General features: G+C 42.9%; 1 protein-coding gene across 1 annotated transcript; it reads left to right on the top strand.

Moving 5' to 3' along the window:
* The first annotated feature begins 495 nt into the window (after nucleotides 1–495).
* On the top strand, nucleotides 496–7801 carry LOC116950779 (galactosylceramide sulfotransferase-like). The gene has a single exon (XM_032968842.2). The coding sequence runs from the start codon at nucleotides 1261–1263 to the stop codon at nucleotides 2401–2403; it is 1143 nt and encodes a 380-aa protein (XP_032824733.2). The 5' UTR covers nucleotides 496–1260; the 3' UTR covers nucleotides 2404–7801.
* The last annotated feature ends 12120 nt before the right edge of the window (nucleotides 7802–19921 follow it).

Below are 19921 nucleotides of genomic sequence, written 5' to 3'. Positions count from 1 at the left end.
GTGGATTTTGCGCCACGTGGCTCAGAGTTAAAAGCCGGAGCTGAGCACAAGTGCCTCAATGCGAATTCAATGATGTGATCAGTTTGAATTGTTCAAGTTCTGCTGTCACAGCAGGATAAATAAATGTTGAACACATCTTATTTGACACTAGCGAACGAATTTGGGGCCTCAAGCAGCACTTACCTTGGCACCTTATCGATGCATTCACAAAGTATGAGATATATAAGTTATAAGAGATAGCGTAGAGATGACGGAATTTAAATGTATTCGGTTGAGACAGGCAAAATTCTGCGTACCAAGAAATAATTTGAATGTACCAGACGTTTAAATGCGTGTTTTTTATGAAAATGAGGCTTTAGAAGGGGGAGGTTAGGTTCGGGAAACATGGGAGAGAGCTCAAGAGAGGGACGAAGAACCACGTCTAAAAAACGAATCTCGAGGTGGGAGGGGGGGTTAGGGGAGGTCGGGTTGGGGGGGACATCCACCGGCATCCATGAGGGACGAGGGGCCATTTAATAACGAGTGCCAGGGCATTGATAAGAGGTTGGGTTCTGTATAGGGGGCCCTCTCGTGGCTGGCGGAACTCGACGCGGGCATTTGGCTGCTGGGCATATATCCGCACGCGCGACGGTAATGACAGTAATTACAATTCATATGGCGTCTACACGCATCCACTTTTCAAGACCAGACAGGTCCTGGGAGTGCCGCCGTGTGTCCGAAGGTACCGTTATCTGGATAAATGTATTCATAGGCAGATAGGAGATACAGAGTGATGAGAGATAAATATGTGTTGATGCCAGATAGAAGATATATCACAGAAATGCAATGCATATATACATTGGAACGGACTGGGAATCATGTATTTAAGTTAGAAGAGAATGCTACGTTGTTCGTCCAAAAGGTAGAGAAAATGTAGGTGTTTTTAGAAGGGAAATATATATTTAAAAAACGAGAAGTATAGTGTTTTCAGAATAGATAATAATATATATTTTTTACATATAGAACATATAGAATAGGATAGATATTCAAATGAGATGAGTGATGAATATTTTATGACAGGTAAAATATAGTTGGAGCTCCCTTTCACTGCTTGGGGCCATACATAATTGCACCATCTGCGAATTATAATTATTGCGACCGCTTACAATAAGCCAACATTTTTTGGCAGTTGGCCTTCTTCTCTCCTCAAATAGTCAAACTGTTCTATTCCCCGTGTCTCCAACTTTCATCAGCGAAAATCAATCCTTCTTGGACGTATCCATGCTGGTGAAGATCTTCCGGAAGGAGAAATACATTCATCCCGAGGTGCTTCACACGGACATTGTCTTCCTGAAGACTCACAAAACGGCGAGCAGCACCTTCCAGAACATCCTGTTTCGCTTCGGCGAGAAGCACAACCTGACGTTCGCCTTCCCCTACATGACGTACCAATTCATCTACCCGCACGATTTCATGGCCTCGTTCGTGGCTCCTCTGCCACTGCGTGCTGCCGGTGGTCGCTTCCACATCCTGTCCAGCCATATGCGCTTTCAGAAGGATGAGGTGGCGCGTGTGATGAGTCCCATGGCCATGTACCTGTCCATTGTGCGCCGCCCAGAAAATAATTTTGAGTCCGTGTTCTATTACTATGAGAGCGTAGTATCTGCTTTTGATGCGGCAGGAAAACATAGTTATGGCAGGGACCACCTAAAGACTTTTCTTGAAAACGCTGAGACATTTTATAAATTGGAAAAGATGCCCACGGCTTTCGTCAGAAACCCCATGGCATTTGATTTTGGGCTGACTCCCAACATAAGTGTGTCGAGTGATGAATTTGCCACTGGCTTAGCAGAACTAGATGCCAAATTCGACCTGGTCATGATCACCGAGCGCTTTGACGAGTCCATGATCTTGGCCAAGGAGATGCTGGGCTGGGAGATGGAGGATGTGGTCTATCTATCCACCAACAAGCGTGCCAAGACTCATACAAATAAGTCGTTCAAGCGAAAAAACCAACATCTGACCGAGATGATCCGGCGCTGGAACGCGCTGGACGTGGCTTTGTATGAACACTTCGCACGTCGCTTTCAGCGCCAGGTGGAGGCGTTCGGAGTGGGGCGAATGCAACGCGAGGTGGACGCCCTGCGCAGGAAGGTGAGCGCCCGCAGAGAGGAGTGCGTGGCAAACGAGGTGGAGGCAGGAATGGTCAACCAGAGCGAGATTATGCCATTTATTCCGGGGTCTGTGGTTGTCCTTGGCTACAACATGAGGAGCGGCCTGAACCTTCGCACACGCGAGCGGTGTCTGCGGATGCTGCTGCCGGAGCTCAAGTACCACACGCGGCTCTTTCAGCGGCAGTACGGCTCCACGGTGGAGGAATACAACGTGGGAGCAAAATTATCCACAACAAATGAAACACGTTGACTTGGCGATTTGCTCTATTTTTTGGTGATGGAGATATGGTGTGTTGTTTAGCAAAAAAATGTCATGTATACACTCACTGATATGAAAATGAGTATACTGTAAATAAAGTACTGTATAGGGTAAAAAATATTCCACACCTATAAATATAAACCCATGGGTAACACAGCTTAGGTCGATTTTATGAACACTTTCTCATTAAGGTTGAAAGCATCAAAGCACTAGCTCTGTCAGTCTGCCTATATTTTTGGGGGTGGGGGGTCACAACTCTCATAAAGATGACCTTATGTCAATAAGGTATTTTAAAATATATATCAACTAAGGATTTACCCTTAAGACAACTGGGAAGATATATCAAAGGGTTGTCCAAAACAAAGCGAAATAAACCATTATTTGGTGGTGGTGGCACACACCTGTGATCCAGCACTGTGGAGGCAGCTAGAGTCATAATGACTTGGTGTGCCTGGATATTAAAACAAGTATCACGTATGATGCCATCTCATTACGTGTGACGTAATCTCATTCGTAATTTACTTTCCAAAACTCTTTAAACCTCGCTCAGATCATGGAAGGTTGTTGTGTGTTCACTTTCCAACACACCGGTGTGCTGAACTGGTAATGAATTGGCACGTTTTGTTTCCGTGACAGACCTTACTCATTGCTGTGTCGCGTGGTGGCGGATTTAATGACGCATTTATATTTACGCGATCTAACACAAAGAAAAACTCTATCACGGATCATGGAAGGTGTTAACGCTTATCTATTACATTGCTGGTGCTGTTTGTTGCTGGCTATCTTGATGTTTTGGGCCTTTCTTAGGCCGCCACATACCTGCAAATCCCACTCCTTTGGGCTAAACAGCAGGGCAGCGAGCCCACAGCACCGCTTATGGGGAGTGTTGAACAATGCCCCCCCCCCCGCCACCAGCAGAGGCTTGAGGTGGATCTCCGTCACTGACTGCCACCAGCTGTCGCCAGCACGCCGACTCTCCCGCCGGAACGGGAAGATGTGGGAGCCCCGCACATGGCCAGCATGACCCTCCACAGCCCGTTGTGGGACACGGGGTCCTCGTGGAAAGCCGGGCAACACTCACAAATAGCACAGCACGGTTAGCGGATCGGCAAGTCGCACGTGGCGGAATAACGACGACTGGGTACTCTCACCCCTTCCAACACGTCTGGTCAGTGTGGAAGAGTAGACCGGACACCCTCTAGAGATGCCTTTATTGGAGCCCATTCTGCCAGCAGTGGTGTGGGAAAGCAATTTAATGGGTGTATACCTTGACCCTTCATAGCGATACACGATGTCCATTTTATGAAGGATGTTGCCGATTAATGCAAACGGTCGGAGATATGGGCAAAGATGGCGAACCCTACACTTGAAGTTGAACACGGAGGCTTTCGCGAACTCGTCACCACCCGACACAGCAAATTAGTAAGGTTTGCCAGGGGTAAAAAACGTGCCAATTAGTTACTACTTCAGCACACCGGTGTGTTGGAGAGTAAACCCACAACACTTAGTTTAGATCGATATCATTTTCTCACATTTTTCTCACCGAGTTTTTGTACGGTGATTTAATTTTAATACAAAACAAGATAAGTTCAAACTATTAATGGTATTCAATTGCAGTTAATTCCTCAAGATAAACCTGCCATTAGTCTTTTAATCATTGTAACTATGCGTACTATAGTTATCATGATGCACCTGCTGTCAGTTAAACATTAATTGCATTTTACGATGACCTTCAGACCGCAGCTCTTTCGCCAGCATTGACTCTTAATACCTCTCACACCACGGTTAATGGTATGGTTTACAACATGGAGTATAACAGCGCCTCGCAGCTGTCTCTCTCCCCCTCCTCTGTTCCGACCATGGACGAACTCGTCCGTCTGAACGGGGCCCGTAGCTATCCGTGGTGCTAAAGTTGAGGGTAAGAATCCACCCATTTTTTCGCCATATAGCATTGTGATATATAACGACTTATTGTTGGTAGCTTAGCTGATTGGAGAATATATAGAGTTTATTGATAACGTTGAGGTAATTCATATTTTATTTTTTTATTGGTTCACTATATAGTATTCATTAAATATTGTAGTGTATACCCGGTTACTGTGAATAGCTCAGATGTGTAGGCTTTGACTTCAACATAGCCAATTCTGTGACCAGTCACAAGCTAATCACTCAGTTATTTCAATGCTAAATTCTCCTAGTTATTTCAATGCTAAATTCTCCTGTTTGATTTGTACTAGGTGCCTCTGTGAATGTGTATGCTCTGACTTTAACATAGCTATTTCTGTGACCAGTCACAAGCTAATCACTCAGCTATTTCAATGCTAAATTCTATGCTAATTCCTTTGTCAAGGGGTGCCTCTGCAGATGTGTATGTTTTAACTTTAACATAGCCATTTCTGTGACCAGTCACAAGCTAATCACTCAGCTATTTCAATGCTAAATTCTATGCTAATTCCTTTGTCGAGGCGCTTTGTTTCTTCTCACACAGCTTAAAGGTCGCGATCTGAGCGTGGCTTTTTCGCTCCAGCGCTGTCCTCCAGACAGTCTCGTCCCTTCACCTGATGAAGGCCGCTTGTGTTGTGGCCGAAACGTCGTGAGAATTTTATTGTGTTATTTTATTTTATCAATTTATTATTTTATTCTCATTCTACGTGACTTTACCGAAAGAACCAAAGAAGATGAATCCTTGCAGTCACGAAAGCTTTAAATCGAAAGTTAAACATTGATTAATCAATTAAGTAATACAATTAATAAAGACAATGATGACATCCTACCACCAATCATGCTGTCAGTTACCCTGAAAAATATGTACAAAGTACACATTTCATGGGGATAAAAGCTTTCTTGTAACTTCCATTGTGAATTGTAAATATTATTATTTTGTCTTGAAAATGTTATATTTCGGGGAAAAAAGCTAGCAACGATGTGGCGTTCTATTTTTTTTCTTTTTAAACGGACGAAATAATTATTGTAGATCTTATATCGCAAGCCAACTTGAACCCAGGCAGGTGTCTCGAGGGTTGTCAAGCCCCAGCCTGCTTGCGAGTTGTTGGATCAAACAGTTTGAAACGCAACGCCCACCGCACACTCTCCGGATCTCCCCCATCACAAGACAGCTTCTCTAAAAAGGTTGTATCGCAACTGCCTCTGGCTACGGTAGAAAATAGCCTCTTTAACAAACTCTTAAAGTTCAGCTTTTATCGCTTTTATCAGTCCAGTTGAATCTCTCGTTCGTGCGTTTGTTCCAGATATGTTGCACTGTTTAAAGTGTATGTTGATGAAAATAAAACAATGGCTTTCTAAAATAAGTTTATCATTTATGTTTTTTGGATCTCTCATCGCCGATATCTGGCCTCAGGTTTTCTTGTCAGCTTCCATTTCCTGCCTCTCACATAGGGAATGGAAAAATAAAATACAAAGTAAAACTTGAATACACCGGTTGGTCCGTCCGATAGCATTAGGGGCTAGGAAATGTTAACTACCTCGCCTAGTATACAAGGAGGTCGTGGATTCGATCCCGACCATGACTCCTGTATATTTGGACTTAGAATTTTATCCTCGTCGTCACGTGGATTTTTCTCCTGGTCCTTCGGTTTTGCCCTCCTTATTTAGAAACGTGCCTTTAGAGTATTTGGCTGCGATACATTTCCACATGATAAGCCACTTGTACGGTGATTTAATTTTAATACAAAAAAGGTAAGTTCAAACTATTAATGGTATTCAATTGCAGTTAATTCCTCAAGATAAACCTGCCATTAGTCTTCTAATCATTGTAACTATGCGTACTATAGTTATCATGATGCACCTGCTGTCAGTTAAACATTGATTAATCCATTAAATAATACAATTAATGAAGACAATGATGACATCCTACCACCAATCATGCTGCCAGTTACCCTGAAAAATATGTACAAAGTACACATTTCATGGGGATAAAAGTTTTGTTGTAACTTCAATTGTGAATTGTGAATATTGTTATTTTGTCTTGAAAATTTTATATTTCGGGGAAAAAAAAGCTAGCAACGATGTGGCGTTGTATTTTTTTCTTTTTAAACGGACGAAATAATTATTGTAGATCTTATATCGCAAGCCAACTTGAACCCAGGCAGGTGTCTCGAGGGTTGTCAAGCCCCAGCCTGCTTGCGAGTTGTTGGATCAAACAGTTTGAAACGCAACGCCCACCGCGCACTCTCCGGATCTCCCCCATCACAAGACAGCTTCTCTAAAAAGGTTGTATCGCAACTGCCTCTGGCTACGGTAGAAAATAGCCTCTATTAACAAACTCTTAAAGTTCAGCTTTTATCGCTTTTATCAGTCCAGTTGAATCTCTCGTTCGTGCGTTTGTTCCAGATATGTTGCACTGTTTAAAGTGTATGTTGATGAAAATAAAACAATGACTTTCTAAAATAAGTTTTTCATTTATGTTTTTTGGATCTCTCATCGCCGATATCTGGCCTCAGGTTTTCTTGTCAGCTTCCATTTCCTGCCTCTCACATAGGGAATGGAAAAATAAAATACAAAGTAAAATCTGAATACACCGGTTGGTCCGTCCGATAGCATTAGGGGCTAGGAAATGTTAACTACCTCGCCTAGTATACAAGGAGGGTCGTGGATTCGATCCCGACCATGACGCCTGTATATTTGGACTTAGAATTGTATCCTCGTCGTCACGTGGATTTTTCTCCTGGTCCTTCGGGTTTGCCCTCCTCATTTAGAAACGTGCCTTTAGAGTATTTGGGTGCGATACATTTCCACATGATAAGCCACTTGTACGGTGATTTAATTTTAATACAAAACAAGGTAAGTTCAAACTATTAATGGTATTCAATTGCAGTTAATTCCTCAAGATAAACCTGCCATTAGTCTTCTAATCATTGTAACTATGCGTACTATAGTTATCATGATGCACCTGCTGTCAGTTAAACATTGATTAATCAATTAAGTAATACAATTAATGAAGACAATGATGACATCCTACCACCAATCATGCTGCCAGTTACCCTGAAAAATATGTACAAAGTACACATTTCATGGGGATAAAAGTTTTCTTGTAACTTCCATTGTGAATTGTGAATATTGTTATTTTGTCTTGAAAATTTTATATTTCAGGGAAAAAAAAGCTAGCAACGATGTGGCATTGTATTTTTTTCTTTTTAAACGGATGAAATAATTATTGTAGATCTTATATCGCAAGCCAACTTGAACCCAGGCAGGTGTCTCGAGGGTTGTCAAGCCCCAGCCTGCTTGCGAGTTGTTGGATCAAACAGTTTGAAACGCAACGCCCACCGCGCACTCTCCGGATCTCCCCCATCACAAGACAGCTTCTCTAAAAAGGTTGTATCGCAACTGCCTCTGGCTACGGTAGAAAATAGCCTCTATTAACAAACTGTTAAAGTTCAGCTTTTATCGCTTTTATCAGTCCAGTTGAATATCTCGTTCGTGCGTTTGTTCCAGATATGTTACACTGTTTAAAGTGTATGTTGATGAAAATAAAACAATGGCTTTCTAAAATAAGTTTATCATTTATGTTTTTTGGATATCTCATTGCCGATATCTGGCCTCAGGTTTTCTTGTCAGCTTCCATTTCCTGCCTCTCACATAGGGAATGGAAAAATAAAATACAAAGTAAAACTTGAATACACTGGTTGGTCCCTCCGATAGCATTAGGGGCTAGGAAATGTTAACTACCTCGCCTAGTATACAAGGAGGTGGTGGATTCGATCCCGACCATGACGCCTGTATATTTGGACTTAGAATTTTATCCTCGTCGTCACGTGGATTTTTCTCCTGGTCCTTCGGGTTTCCCCTCCTCATTTAGAAACGTGCCTTTAGAGTATTTGGCTGCGATACATTTCCACATGATAAGCCACTTTATTGTGGTATCATTTGTGGACAGGTCACGTCTGACAAAGAGCTATACAACTCAGTGGGCCTTACCTGCTAAAATAAAAAAATTAAATAGTTTAGTTTAGAACAGCTGGTGTGTTCCTCTTGACGTTTTCTTTTTCGATATTGTGTATTTACAAAAAATAGAGATGAAATATCGGAAGTATCTTAGCTTTTTTGCTGTGGAAAAGAACCGCTTTCTTCAGCCCTTTCCAAACGGCGTTGACAGAACGGTTGGCTACGTACGGTGCGAAATAATTTCAACATACATACAGTTGCATTTACTGTCGGTATGCTTAAAGGTAATTTTCTGTAAATTACACGTAGGTTTGATGTTGGATAAGTGTTGACCCTAAAACAGAAACCTTGTGCCTGAGTATTTTTTCGATTATATTTTTGAATTATATCCTTGAAATCGGAATCAGAAGTTTATGTCCCGAGTAAAGCCCATTGAGCTAAAAAGTTATTTTTGGAGGGCGACTCGACTTGCAGACAACCTGTCTGGGGTACAGCGGTGGTGTGGTGATTAGCGTGCTGTGCCATGAATCCATCTACCCGAGTTTGATTTCCGACCACAGCTAAAATCAGGGGGCAAACTCTATCGAACTGGTCAATACTCACCCCAATCATCAACTAGCATTGACCAGCGTGGTGTAGTATGATCATAAACCCACCATGAACGACATGGCATGGGGAGGCCTTAATCCATTGCTGGATTGAGAAGGGTGGCATGGGATAGATCAAAGGCCAAGTCTAAAATTCCTGTGTTTGATCCTTTGTTTTGTGTCCAGCAGTTCATTACAAATGTGCATCGAGCAAAATACGATGTGCAATGTAACTATCAATAGTCATGCTGTCCCTGCTAAATACGTATTGGGATGGTGTTAACCGTCATCATTGGTGGCTCAAAACACGGTAGGACCAACACCTCGGCCGTGGCAGATCATTGTTATAATTCAGTAGGCTCACATGACATTGACTTTTCCAAGACAGAGGTTCTTTGTAAGCCATCTGGCTACCATGAGAGATTCGTTCATGAGGCTATCCACATATACAAGCACAGAGACAATTTCAACCGAGAAGATGGATTCTGGCTTAGCAATCATTGGAAAGATTTGATAAACCATTTCAGGTCTTAATTGATTGTTCACGCTTACAGTGGCTTTCAGACAGCATACATTAATTTTTCGTCTCCCCCCTCCTCTTTTCAGAACATAGATGGACTAGTCCTTCTAAATAAACTGACAAATCGCTGCGCGTGGCGCTGACGGTTTTTATAAATAAATAAATACACCGTTTTAAAATAAATACATTTATGCAAACCGACACACCTGATGACGACCGTTTGTGTTATGGTCGAAACGTCGTGAGATTTTTTTTATTGTTTTATATATATTTTATTATTTTATTGTTTCCCTTCAACGTGACTTTACCGAAAGAGCTAAGTATATGAATTACTGCAGTCACAAAAGCTTTAAATCAAAATTTACAATGCCATATAGTATAAGAGCATGTTTTGTTTGCAAGTTCACCACAAGTACATGTGGTTAATGCAAACATGATTCCTTTGGTGTTTGAACATTTTAACACTTGTTTTATTGCCAAAAAGGGTAAAGCCTATTCTCAGTTTTCATATGTATGTTGTATTAATGTACCTGTGTGTTGAACTTCTTTCGCACCGTACATAACCAACCGTGCTAATCCAAGGTGCGGGGGAAGGACAACAAACTAAACACAAAAAGCACTTCTAAATAAATACGTTTCCAACTGAACGTGTGTACTTTCTCATAACAACTTCTATGTTTTTATCCATATATTGACCGCCAGCTAATTTGAATGAAATGTTCCCCCCCCCCCCCCACCAATCTACATTTTTGAGGAGATTAATGAAATGCAATTTATATGTTGAGCATTCGAGTGTTTGTTAAGTTTTTCAACTGCAACACGAACTTTGCTCACTGTATAGTAATCCGAAGATGCGGCCTTCACTGGCCTTGACACTGGCCTCAACTTTAAAGGCTCCAAACCTTGGCCTCAGCTTGGCTTTGCGGGTCACGGCCTTGAATCCAAGACTGCATAATTTCTAAGTGTTTTAATTTTGTACCGTGCATTCAATTTTGTTTATATTAACTGAAATTTCAATCACCGGATTTCTGAATGCTGATTTTTTTGTTTTTTAATGTAATTTAGTACAAATTCTCTAGGGGGTTATGTAATATATTGTATGATGTTATATCCCATTACACTTATTTAAAATGTGATGAGTGAATGAGCAACGTTTGGGAAATGCTATATTGGAGTAAAAATTATTCGCATGTAAGCATATGAACGGGCCTTACAATTTCTGCCTTAATATGGCACGAAGCGGTGTATCCAAAGGACGCCTGCTGACCATCGACTTTCCACAAAGTGCGCTAATTTTATCGACCATAGTGGCATGATGGGTTGAAGCGACTCCCAATAGGGATATCAACTCACGAATTTTTCACTGGAAGTCCAGTGTTCTTCCCACGGTGTCACTCAGTCGGATGGCACATTACGTACGCCCACATGAACATTTCAAAGACAATGTGAATGTTATTGCCATTGACATTTCTTTTATTAAAAACAGGTTTGTCTGCAGTGACGTATTTTTATTTTTGAGGAAATAATTGAATAAATGTCACAGAGGTCAGGGTTTTATTCTTACTCTAAATGTGCAACAGGTCACAACACATATTTCACAACAAATATTTGAGGTGTGTGCATTTCCTTCTGCTGTATTCGATAAAAATTGAACACAAATAATACTTATCTTACCTGCAACGTGGCCAGTCAATAACTAGTAACACGTGTAGTGACGTGAAGGGTGTCACTATGGTGTTAGCGCCAGGTACTGTCATAAGAGTGCTACTGTGCGTCTGGAACCTCTCTCTGGGGCCAGAGTGAGCGCGGCATGCTCCTGGTGACGGCCTGAGAAGAGGGCAAGTCAGGACATGGTAGTTTGAGTAAACCCGAGAGTGCACGTGACCGGGACAGGGTAGTGAGGGGGGCCCGAGGGGGGCTTGAGGAACACGTGATGCTCGGTCGAGGTCCTTCGGGAAAGGTCTCGAAGGGGGCGTGGCTGAAGGCGGAGCAAGGCCACGCCCAGGAGCATGAAGGGGGCAGTCCCGTGAGCGTTCTTGGCTCGTCTGTGGAATCAAGCCTGGGTCCCGCATCTCGTCGGTCTTCGGTTGTCGTCATGCTCGGCGTCGTGGGTCAGGCAGGCGTCGCTGGCCTGACTCGGTTATCTAGTTACCCCGTTAAAGTGGATGAAGTGTACGTTCATGTAGTTAGTCTGTTGAGTCGTTAAATAAATGTGGTGCCTCCAACTTCCAGTGTATGCCTCCATAGAACAACACTACAAAAGTATAGCGTAGTTTAGCAAGTTTATCCATAGCTGAAGTGGTCACAGTGTTGCTATATGTGTATTTTTTTATTTGCATTCATCCATGCTCTCACAACCAAAAACGTTAACAAATTGCATGTATACACTAGTATCGAGATATAATGGCTACACTGAGGTTATATTATTGTAGTGTTGTATAAGGACGAATAAACTTCTTTATGAGGCACACTGTTTATTGTCTTTCTCCTCTGACACGGCCCCTAACACTCAAGGTGGTATACGGTCCCCTTACCCGTTACCCTCAGGAGGTACAGCCTCCTGTCTTGGCGGGACTTACTCTCAGGTCTTCCGCTATCCTAGAGTCCTCCGGCTGGAACCTAGGGGAGGCTATCTGGCCCACCGCTGGCCCGGCGGGTCTTAACCACTGGTGACGCCGAGCCTTAGCTCTCAGAAGGGCTGGGAGGCCGGGTCCAGAGTCCTGTCTATCTTCAGCCCGGGCTTCGGTCTTCGTGTAGGGAGAGAACTCCCCGCGCTCTCCGCGCTCACCCTTCTTATACCCGTTTGTGGCCAGGTCTAACCAATCCCACACTCCCGCGTGGAACTGTCTGATTGGTTCTTACCAAACTGTGGCTACGATCCACTTCACCTCGTCTGACCCCAACCGTTATTCACACAAGAGGTAACGCTGCACTGCCCCTTTGATACCTAGTGGCAATGCAGGTTACCGAACAGCGAGTAGTCATCACCTCTACATCATCATAGTTCATAGCCTCTTGTCATTCCACAGCTAGATGTAGACCTTCCCACTTTTTTTCGGTCTAAGAGTTATTTGGACACAATACATTTAATTAGAAAAACATATAATCGATGTATGTCGTGAATAGTTGATTTCCACACACAGTTGGTGCATGTAGTTAAAATAAACTATTCGAATCCATGACTCGATGCATCATTATACGTGCCCTAAAAAAAAATCTAGTTTTGACATCACATTAAAAAAGACACTGAAGAGGCACCGAAAAATTAAAAAGTTTATTTTTTTATCACACATTCAAACTCGAGTCTGGCAGCCCTTGGCGTGTGCCTCAGACCATGTGTGTGCACAATATGACCGATGTGTGGTTTTGGATTTTGCATCCCCCGTTTATAAAATTGCATTTGTGTGGCCTCGCTCGCTGTGCGAGACAATGTAAGACGGCACGTACTGTAGTCCATCCGCCTGGACCACGTACACGATTTCACTTGGCGGTACCACCTCAAGGTGGCATAACTTTAGTGGTTCCAATTTGTTAATGTGGCCAACAACTGCGAATTATGTGATAATAATTTGAAATTAGTGGGTTATCATGTTATTCACTTTTATTGGCCCGTAGAAATAAATCGATACTACTAAGCTTAGGTGGTACCACTTTCTGCTCTGGTCCATGGAAAAATGGTGAAGCCCCGTGATTCGGGTACAAACGTCTAAATGGACAAGTCATATTCACTTAACCCGAGCATCCACAATGATCACGCAGGGATTATCACCAGAACTCGTAAATAACTACCGTGCCATCCTTTGGAGTTAGGGGTTAAAATGTGGCATGGGGATAGACAGATGAAAATGTTTTGAACAGAGGCAGGGAGTCGATTGCACAGATGGCTGGCGGAACGGGGCGTCCCAAGTTGTAGGGACAGCAGAGGCGAATGAGCGACCTCACCCACTCAGCGAAAGTTGAACGGGGGCTTCACGATGCCAGCACGTGCTGTTGCACACCCACTGCTATAGCTGCGAAGATTGGGCTCCCGGTCAGGCGCATGTATTCGGATTCGTAGAAGACTTGAACAAGAGGCCCGAATCTGAATCTGCGTTCCAAAAATGTAGGTGATGCTGCTGCTGCTTTTGGCAATGGTGACGCACAAGCACAATTAACAACAAACAATTCAACATATTTGTCAATAACATTCCCTTAAAAAAGGAAATGCATATGTAATGGACGAAGTTTCTGGCAATAACCCTTATTCATAGCACGTAAATGGAATATGGATTAATATTCATCCCATTCCCAACATAATGAATGCTGTGCATTGACTATTGTATTAATGTATTCACACTGCGTTATAAGAAAAGACCGGACACGACATGACGATTATGTGTGCGTGCGCACTCTTGTCAGATGGCCACTTGCGTCGACAAGACTGTTCTCCGTCTTTCATTATTGAACTTTAATTTGTATTGCAGTATTATTCCTTCCGGGCAAAATGCACAGTACCCACTTGCCCAGCGCCAACCCCGTCATTGAACAATGATCAAAAATGATGAGCATGCCCAAAAAGTACGTTGACATAATCATCCGATTACCCGTGTGAAATATGCGCACGGAAAGAGGACAGGACTTGAAGGGCGAATATTTGCTGCTGTTGCACTTACTCCATTAGAATGTTTCTCGAGAAACGTCCTCAGAAGGCAATGCGATTCAGTGTTTCGTTTTTACAATAGCGTCATCAATTCATGCAAATGTTCACTTCGCAATCGCCGAGGAACCTTCTATTAGCGCGATTGGCTACGTACGGTGCGAAAGAAGTTCAACGTCCGTGCGCGTGAACGAGAAGGCGGCCCAGGCGGTGAGCCGGCGTCTACGTGCGCAAGCTCTTCCGTCACTACAATTTTACGTGAATACACCAAATTTATCAGGGTTAGTGATGGATTAACCATTAGCAACGTTCCTTCCGGACATATCCTGTCACGATTTTGTAAGCTCAACGCTTCGGCTTGGCTCTTTTAGTAATCCGCTCGGGCTGCCGGTTCGCCGTGTCCAGGAAAGATTTACGTGCACCCGTCCGAAGACACCTCTTTCGTTTTCTGTAAAATTACAAAAAGATAAACCCTGAACAAATCGAATAAGAAACTCAACAGACAGCTTACGGACAACACAATGCCAAGATCTGTACGTATTTTTTTGTGAGGGGGGGGGTAAATATTACCAACGACAGGCTTGTTTAATACCAATTAAGTAAAAAACACGCTGTGGACCAGCGCGATGAGCGTGCATGTTTGAGAACGCGCTGGTACTGAGAGTTTACCACACCTGAGCGACCAGTTGAGGTACAATTTATCGTCCACACGTGGGCATCTCTGCAATCAGTTGAGAAGAAACCAGTTGATTTCGGTGGAGACGGAACCTTTATATAAATTGATCTGCATCAGAGCTTCGTAGTCGCGTGTTCATCACATGCTGACCGTTTGATAACTATGGTTGTCACAATCCTGAATTCGCCAATGTACTTAAATTCCTGCTGTAAACAGACGGATAATTCACAATAATTGTATTCATTACACTGTGTAAAAATATTTTTTGTTCCTGGGTAGTACGTGATATTTCCTAATTGCTTATGCCTGACAAGTACAGGAAATTGCTATTCTTCTCCACAAACTTTGCTTTTGTGACCAGGACATTGATATTTTAAAATGTACCTATTTTCCAAAACATTCCAGATAGATTCAGTGTTGAGTAAACTTGGAGTAACATCTAGAATTTTCTAGAACTTTCCAGTAATATAAATAGTGGTATAAATACAGGGGCCTGAATCCCACCAGTTCAGTTTAGTTCCAGCTGTCTAAGTGGATACATATCTGCATTTTTATGAGATGGCATCAAGAGGCTGCAAGCATCCGGCAGACGCATTTTGCTATGTCGGCGGCCAATTTATCTAGAGAAGAGCGAAAAAGTACTCTGTGGAAGCATCTGCTAAGATGTGTGAGGCCTACAACAAGGTATATTTCGGCATGCCTGTCGGGGATCAAGACAAACCCTGGGCACCTCATTTCACCTGTGAGCAATGCAAAACAACTCTGAATGGTAAGATGGACAATTGTTACTTGGAATTTTATGTTATAAAATTTGTTGACATTTAATTTAAAAAAAGCTTTTAATTTTCAAACGTTTTACAATTTTCAATGTTATTGAAAAATTATATCATAAATGAAAAATGTTGCAAGAATCTCTTACACATTAGTCATGGGTGAAATAAATGTATTTTTGTAGGATGGTACAGAGGAGAAAAGAGAGCCATGAAGTTCGCTATCCCAAGAATTTGGCGGGAACCCACTGACCACTGAAGCAACTGCTACTTCTGCATGGTGGACCCCTCCAAACGTCGGACTGGCAAGAACGCACCCGCTATCACGTATCCGGACCTTCCTTCATCCATCGCCCCGGTGCCACACTGCCATGAGCTCCCCATACCCACTCCTCCGGAAAGGGGATCCGTCTTTAGAAGAGAGCAGCAAGTCAGAGAGCGAGGAAGCTGTAGATTCCACCAGTATATACTGGACTTTGAACGCCGCTACCAAGGACAGTATAATGAGAACATGATGGGAGACTACATTTGGGGGCTGATTGGTGAAAGTGATTTACAGTATAATCGTAAATCTCGAAAAACTACTGACTTCTAAATCTTTTGTAGTAATTTTTGCATTACTTTAGTATAAATACATGTTCATTTTGATTCATATGTTGTTGTTTTCTGACTTTACGTGAACGAAAATACACAAATTTGCCCTTTTCTCTTTGAAAATAAGTAAATTTCAAAATATAACTGTCCTGGCTACAAAAGCAAAGTTTGTGGGGATTAATAGCCTATTTCTATACTTTTTAGGCATAAGCAATTACGAAATAACACTTACTACCCAGGAACAAAAATTGCGTTACATAGTGTTATCAGAGAATGCGTTCCGAACGCTTGTCAAGACCATCGGTCATATATACATCAAGATGGATTCTGGCTTAGCAATCATTGGAAGGATTTGATAACCATTTCAGGTATTAATTGATTGATCACGCTTAAGGTGGTTTTCAGACCGCATCCATTATTTTTCGTCTCCCCCCTCCTCTTTTCCGAACATAGATGGACTCGTCCATCTGAACAAACTGTCAAATCGCTATCCGTGATGCTAACGTTAAAAAACCGCCACTTTTTCAAAATTTTCTTGTTGTGGTTTTCACACCTGATGATGATTGCTTGTGTTGCAGTCGAAACGTCGTGAGAATTTTCTTGTTTTAAATTTTTATTTTTAATTTTTTTATTGTTTCCCTTCTATGTGACTTTTACCGAAAGAACCAAGAATATGTATACATCAGTTTATTAAAACAACTGATAGCATCGAGAGAGCCAGTCACTAAAATGATCAGAAAGCGACACCCACCTTGCACAACATTCTTATCCGAGACGTCATGGGACAGCTGTGTCACCGATCTAGCACCGAGGCATCGAATAAACTGCGGTGTCTTTTCCTTGCCAAGGCCTTCGTTTTCAACTCTGAACGAATACTCATGTGTACATCGCTATTTTGGCTGACGTTTGGATACTACCTCACTGTAGTAGACGTCGCGAGAGCTGAAATAGCTACCATTCTTAAGAATGCTAAGAAACCCGTTAGCAACATCAGCAAAGATGAACGCTTTGAACTCGCGAAATTAAAAGAGAGACATGATATAGTCATCCTCTCAGCCGACAAGGGCAATGCTACTGTAATTATGGATAAAAACTCATGCAACAATAAAATTCAGGACGTACTCAATGATGGTAGTTACTCAAAAATAAAAAAATACCCTACTAATAGCCTAACTATAAAAACCAACAAGATCATCACAAGTTCGACCTCCCTAATCGAACCAACTAAACGTCCCTCCCTAAAACCTTCTGCTGCAAGACCACCTAGATTCTATGGTCTTCCAAAGATTCATAAGGAAGCCACTCCACTACGACCCATCGTATCCATGATCAACTCCCCTATCTATAAGCTGGCACGTTTTCTGTCGGATACCTTGCTACCTTTCACTGGAAAGACCTCCTCAGCAGTACTTAACTCGGCCCAATTGGTTTCTATGGTCAAGGACATTGTACTGTCCCCTGACGATATCCTTGTCAGCTTCGATGTGGTCTCCTTGTTCACCAAGGTCCCGGTACCTGATACCATTGATATAATTGAAAATTTGGTACAACATGGACTAAACCCCGAGGTACCTACTCTGGTCAGGCACTGCCTCACCAACACCTACTTTACTTGGAATTGTTCCTTCTACAAGCAAAATGAGGGCACTCCCATGGGTTCCCCTTTGTCACCAGTGATAGCCAATGTTTTCATGGAGAAATTTGAATCGGGCGCCATCCAGACTTCCACCCTCAAACCTTCCCTGTGGAAGAGATATGTGGATGACACTTTCGTCATTTGGCCACATGGCCTCCCAGCTCTGAACCTTTTCCTACACCACATCAATTCCAGACATCCCGCCATCGAATTCACCATGGAAGTGGAGAAGGATGGCAGGCTACCATTCTTGGATGTTCTGTTTGAGAGGAGACCTGATGGCTCGTTGGGGCATTCTGTCCGGTTCAATACAGTACACAAAATTCGTGATCTGATCCCATCCGTGAAGGATTTCATTCCTAACTTACAGCACCCCGGGGTTTACAAATTGAGTTGTACCTGCGGTGATTGCTATATCGGGGAGACGAAGCGACATGTCTCTGACCGAATTCGAGAGCACAAATCAGATTTGAAACACGGCAGAACGAATTCTTCTGCCGTAGCTGATCACTGTTACAACGCTGTGGGTGATCACGATATACTTTTCTCCGATACCAAGGTTCTTTGCAAACCCACGGGTTTTTATCAGAGATTTGTTCACGAGGCAATTCAGATCTACAAACACAGACACAATTTCAACCGAGAAGATGGTTTCAAATTCAGAAACCATTGGAAAGATGTTCTAAATCGAACCAAACATTAAACTAATTTTTCAATGGTACAGTATATTTTTCAAGTAGTGGTACCCCAAACTTTCGCAGCTTAAAATCCCCTTTTCACACCACCAGCATGTGGACGCTGCCGTGCACCCTCGCCAGCCTGCACAGGTCGACCCCCTCCCTACCTTTCATCATGCTAAGTCCGCCTATTTAAATGCAAATTGTTATGCTAATTTCTTTGTCAAGGTACCTTAATTACTCTCACACAGCTTAAAGGACGCGGTCTGAGCTTGGCTGTGTTTCACTCTAGCGCTGTCCTCGAGACAGTCTGGTCCCTTCACCTGATGAAGGCCGCTTGTGTTGTGGCCGAAACGTGATTTTTGTTGTTTTATTTTTTTACCTACGTGACTTTACCGAATAGAACCAAAGAGTATGGATCCTTGCAGTCACGAAAGCTTCAAATCTAGAATGTGCTTGATGTAGTTCATCGTAAAGCAGTCAGGGTGGTTGATGGACCAGCACGCACTGATTCTCTTCAGTCACTGGCTCAAGGCCTCTACTTATCCCTCTTCTACCGCTACTACCATGGCTACTGTTGCCGTGAACCTTACATTGATTCCTTCAACCATGTTGAGGACTAAAACCAGTAACCGTTTCGTCTCATCCACACTGCTGTGTTGAACCGCCACATTGAAGTTAAGTGATGACGTCACCCTGCTGCTCTATATAAAACCGGGAGCAAGCGAGGGCTTTACCATTCTGGCGAATTGCCCGATGATGCTGGAAGTATTTACCAGCGAAACGTCGTACTCAAACTGTAAATGTGGATTCACTCTTCAACACACCGGTGGGCTAAAGTAGTGAATTATTTGTCTTTTGTCAACGTGACACTTTTTTTTTTGCTGATTGGCCGTGTCGGGTGGTGGAGGGTTACGACACATTTATAAATAAACGCGATCTAACCCAAAAACCGTTATTATGAACCTTAACTTACTTCCCTCGACTTTGTAATTCCCTACCATTGTCTTTGTATCCCGATTTTTAAAAAAAAGTGTAATTCTTAGCTATTGTAAAACATTGACAGGGCTTTTTATTACCGGCCGCTTGACATGTGTTTGCCATTGTGACCGGGGTTGGCAACTGTGTTTAAACGAAATCGCGCGAGTCTTGTTGCGTAACTGGTCGTCTTTATGCGGTGTCACGGAAATGGTGCTCCCTTTAAAGATAATTTGCCCAGGTGGCACTCCCCTGTGAATGGAGGCTCCCTTACATAGACTGGCGAGCCAGCTTATATATATATGTTTTTTTTTAGAATTCTGTCCGACAGCCCCGTTGACCACTGAGACTTTACTCTCCCGCACGAGACGCTTCCATTCAGACAGGCAGGGAGGGTTGGGGGATAACTGGGTTTAAGGTAGGGGTGATAATCTTTAGAGACACTGCCCCTCCGTAGTCGTTCCCCACGCGCGGCGGCTCGGACCCCCCACCCCCATAGCCACTGTTCACGCCCGGCAGACTCGGCTCGTC

The sequence above is a fragment of the Petromyzon marinus genome, chromosome 2 (genome assembly GCF_048934315.1).
Source record: "Petromyzon marinus isolate PM22_M1 ecotype Great Lakes invasive population chromosome 2, UKy_Petmar_22M1.pri1.0, whole genome shotgun sequence".
Taxonomy (NCBI): domain Eukaryota; kingdom Metazoa; phylum Chordata; class Hyperoartia; order Petromyzontiformes; family Petromyzontidae; genus Petromyzon; species Petromyzon marinus.
The sequence above is the reverse complement of the archived record's forward strand: the minus strand, read 5'-3'. Positions and strand labels throughout refer to the sequence as shown.

Excerpts from the sequence above, each read along its gene's own strand:
- LOC116950779 (XM_032968842.2), top strand. The coding sequence starts at position 1,261 with ATGCTGGTGAAGATCTTCCGGAAGGAGAAATACATTCATCCCGAGGTG.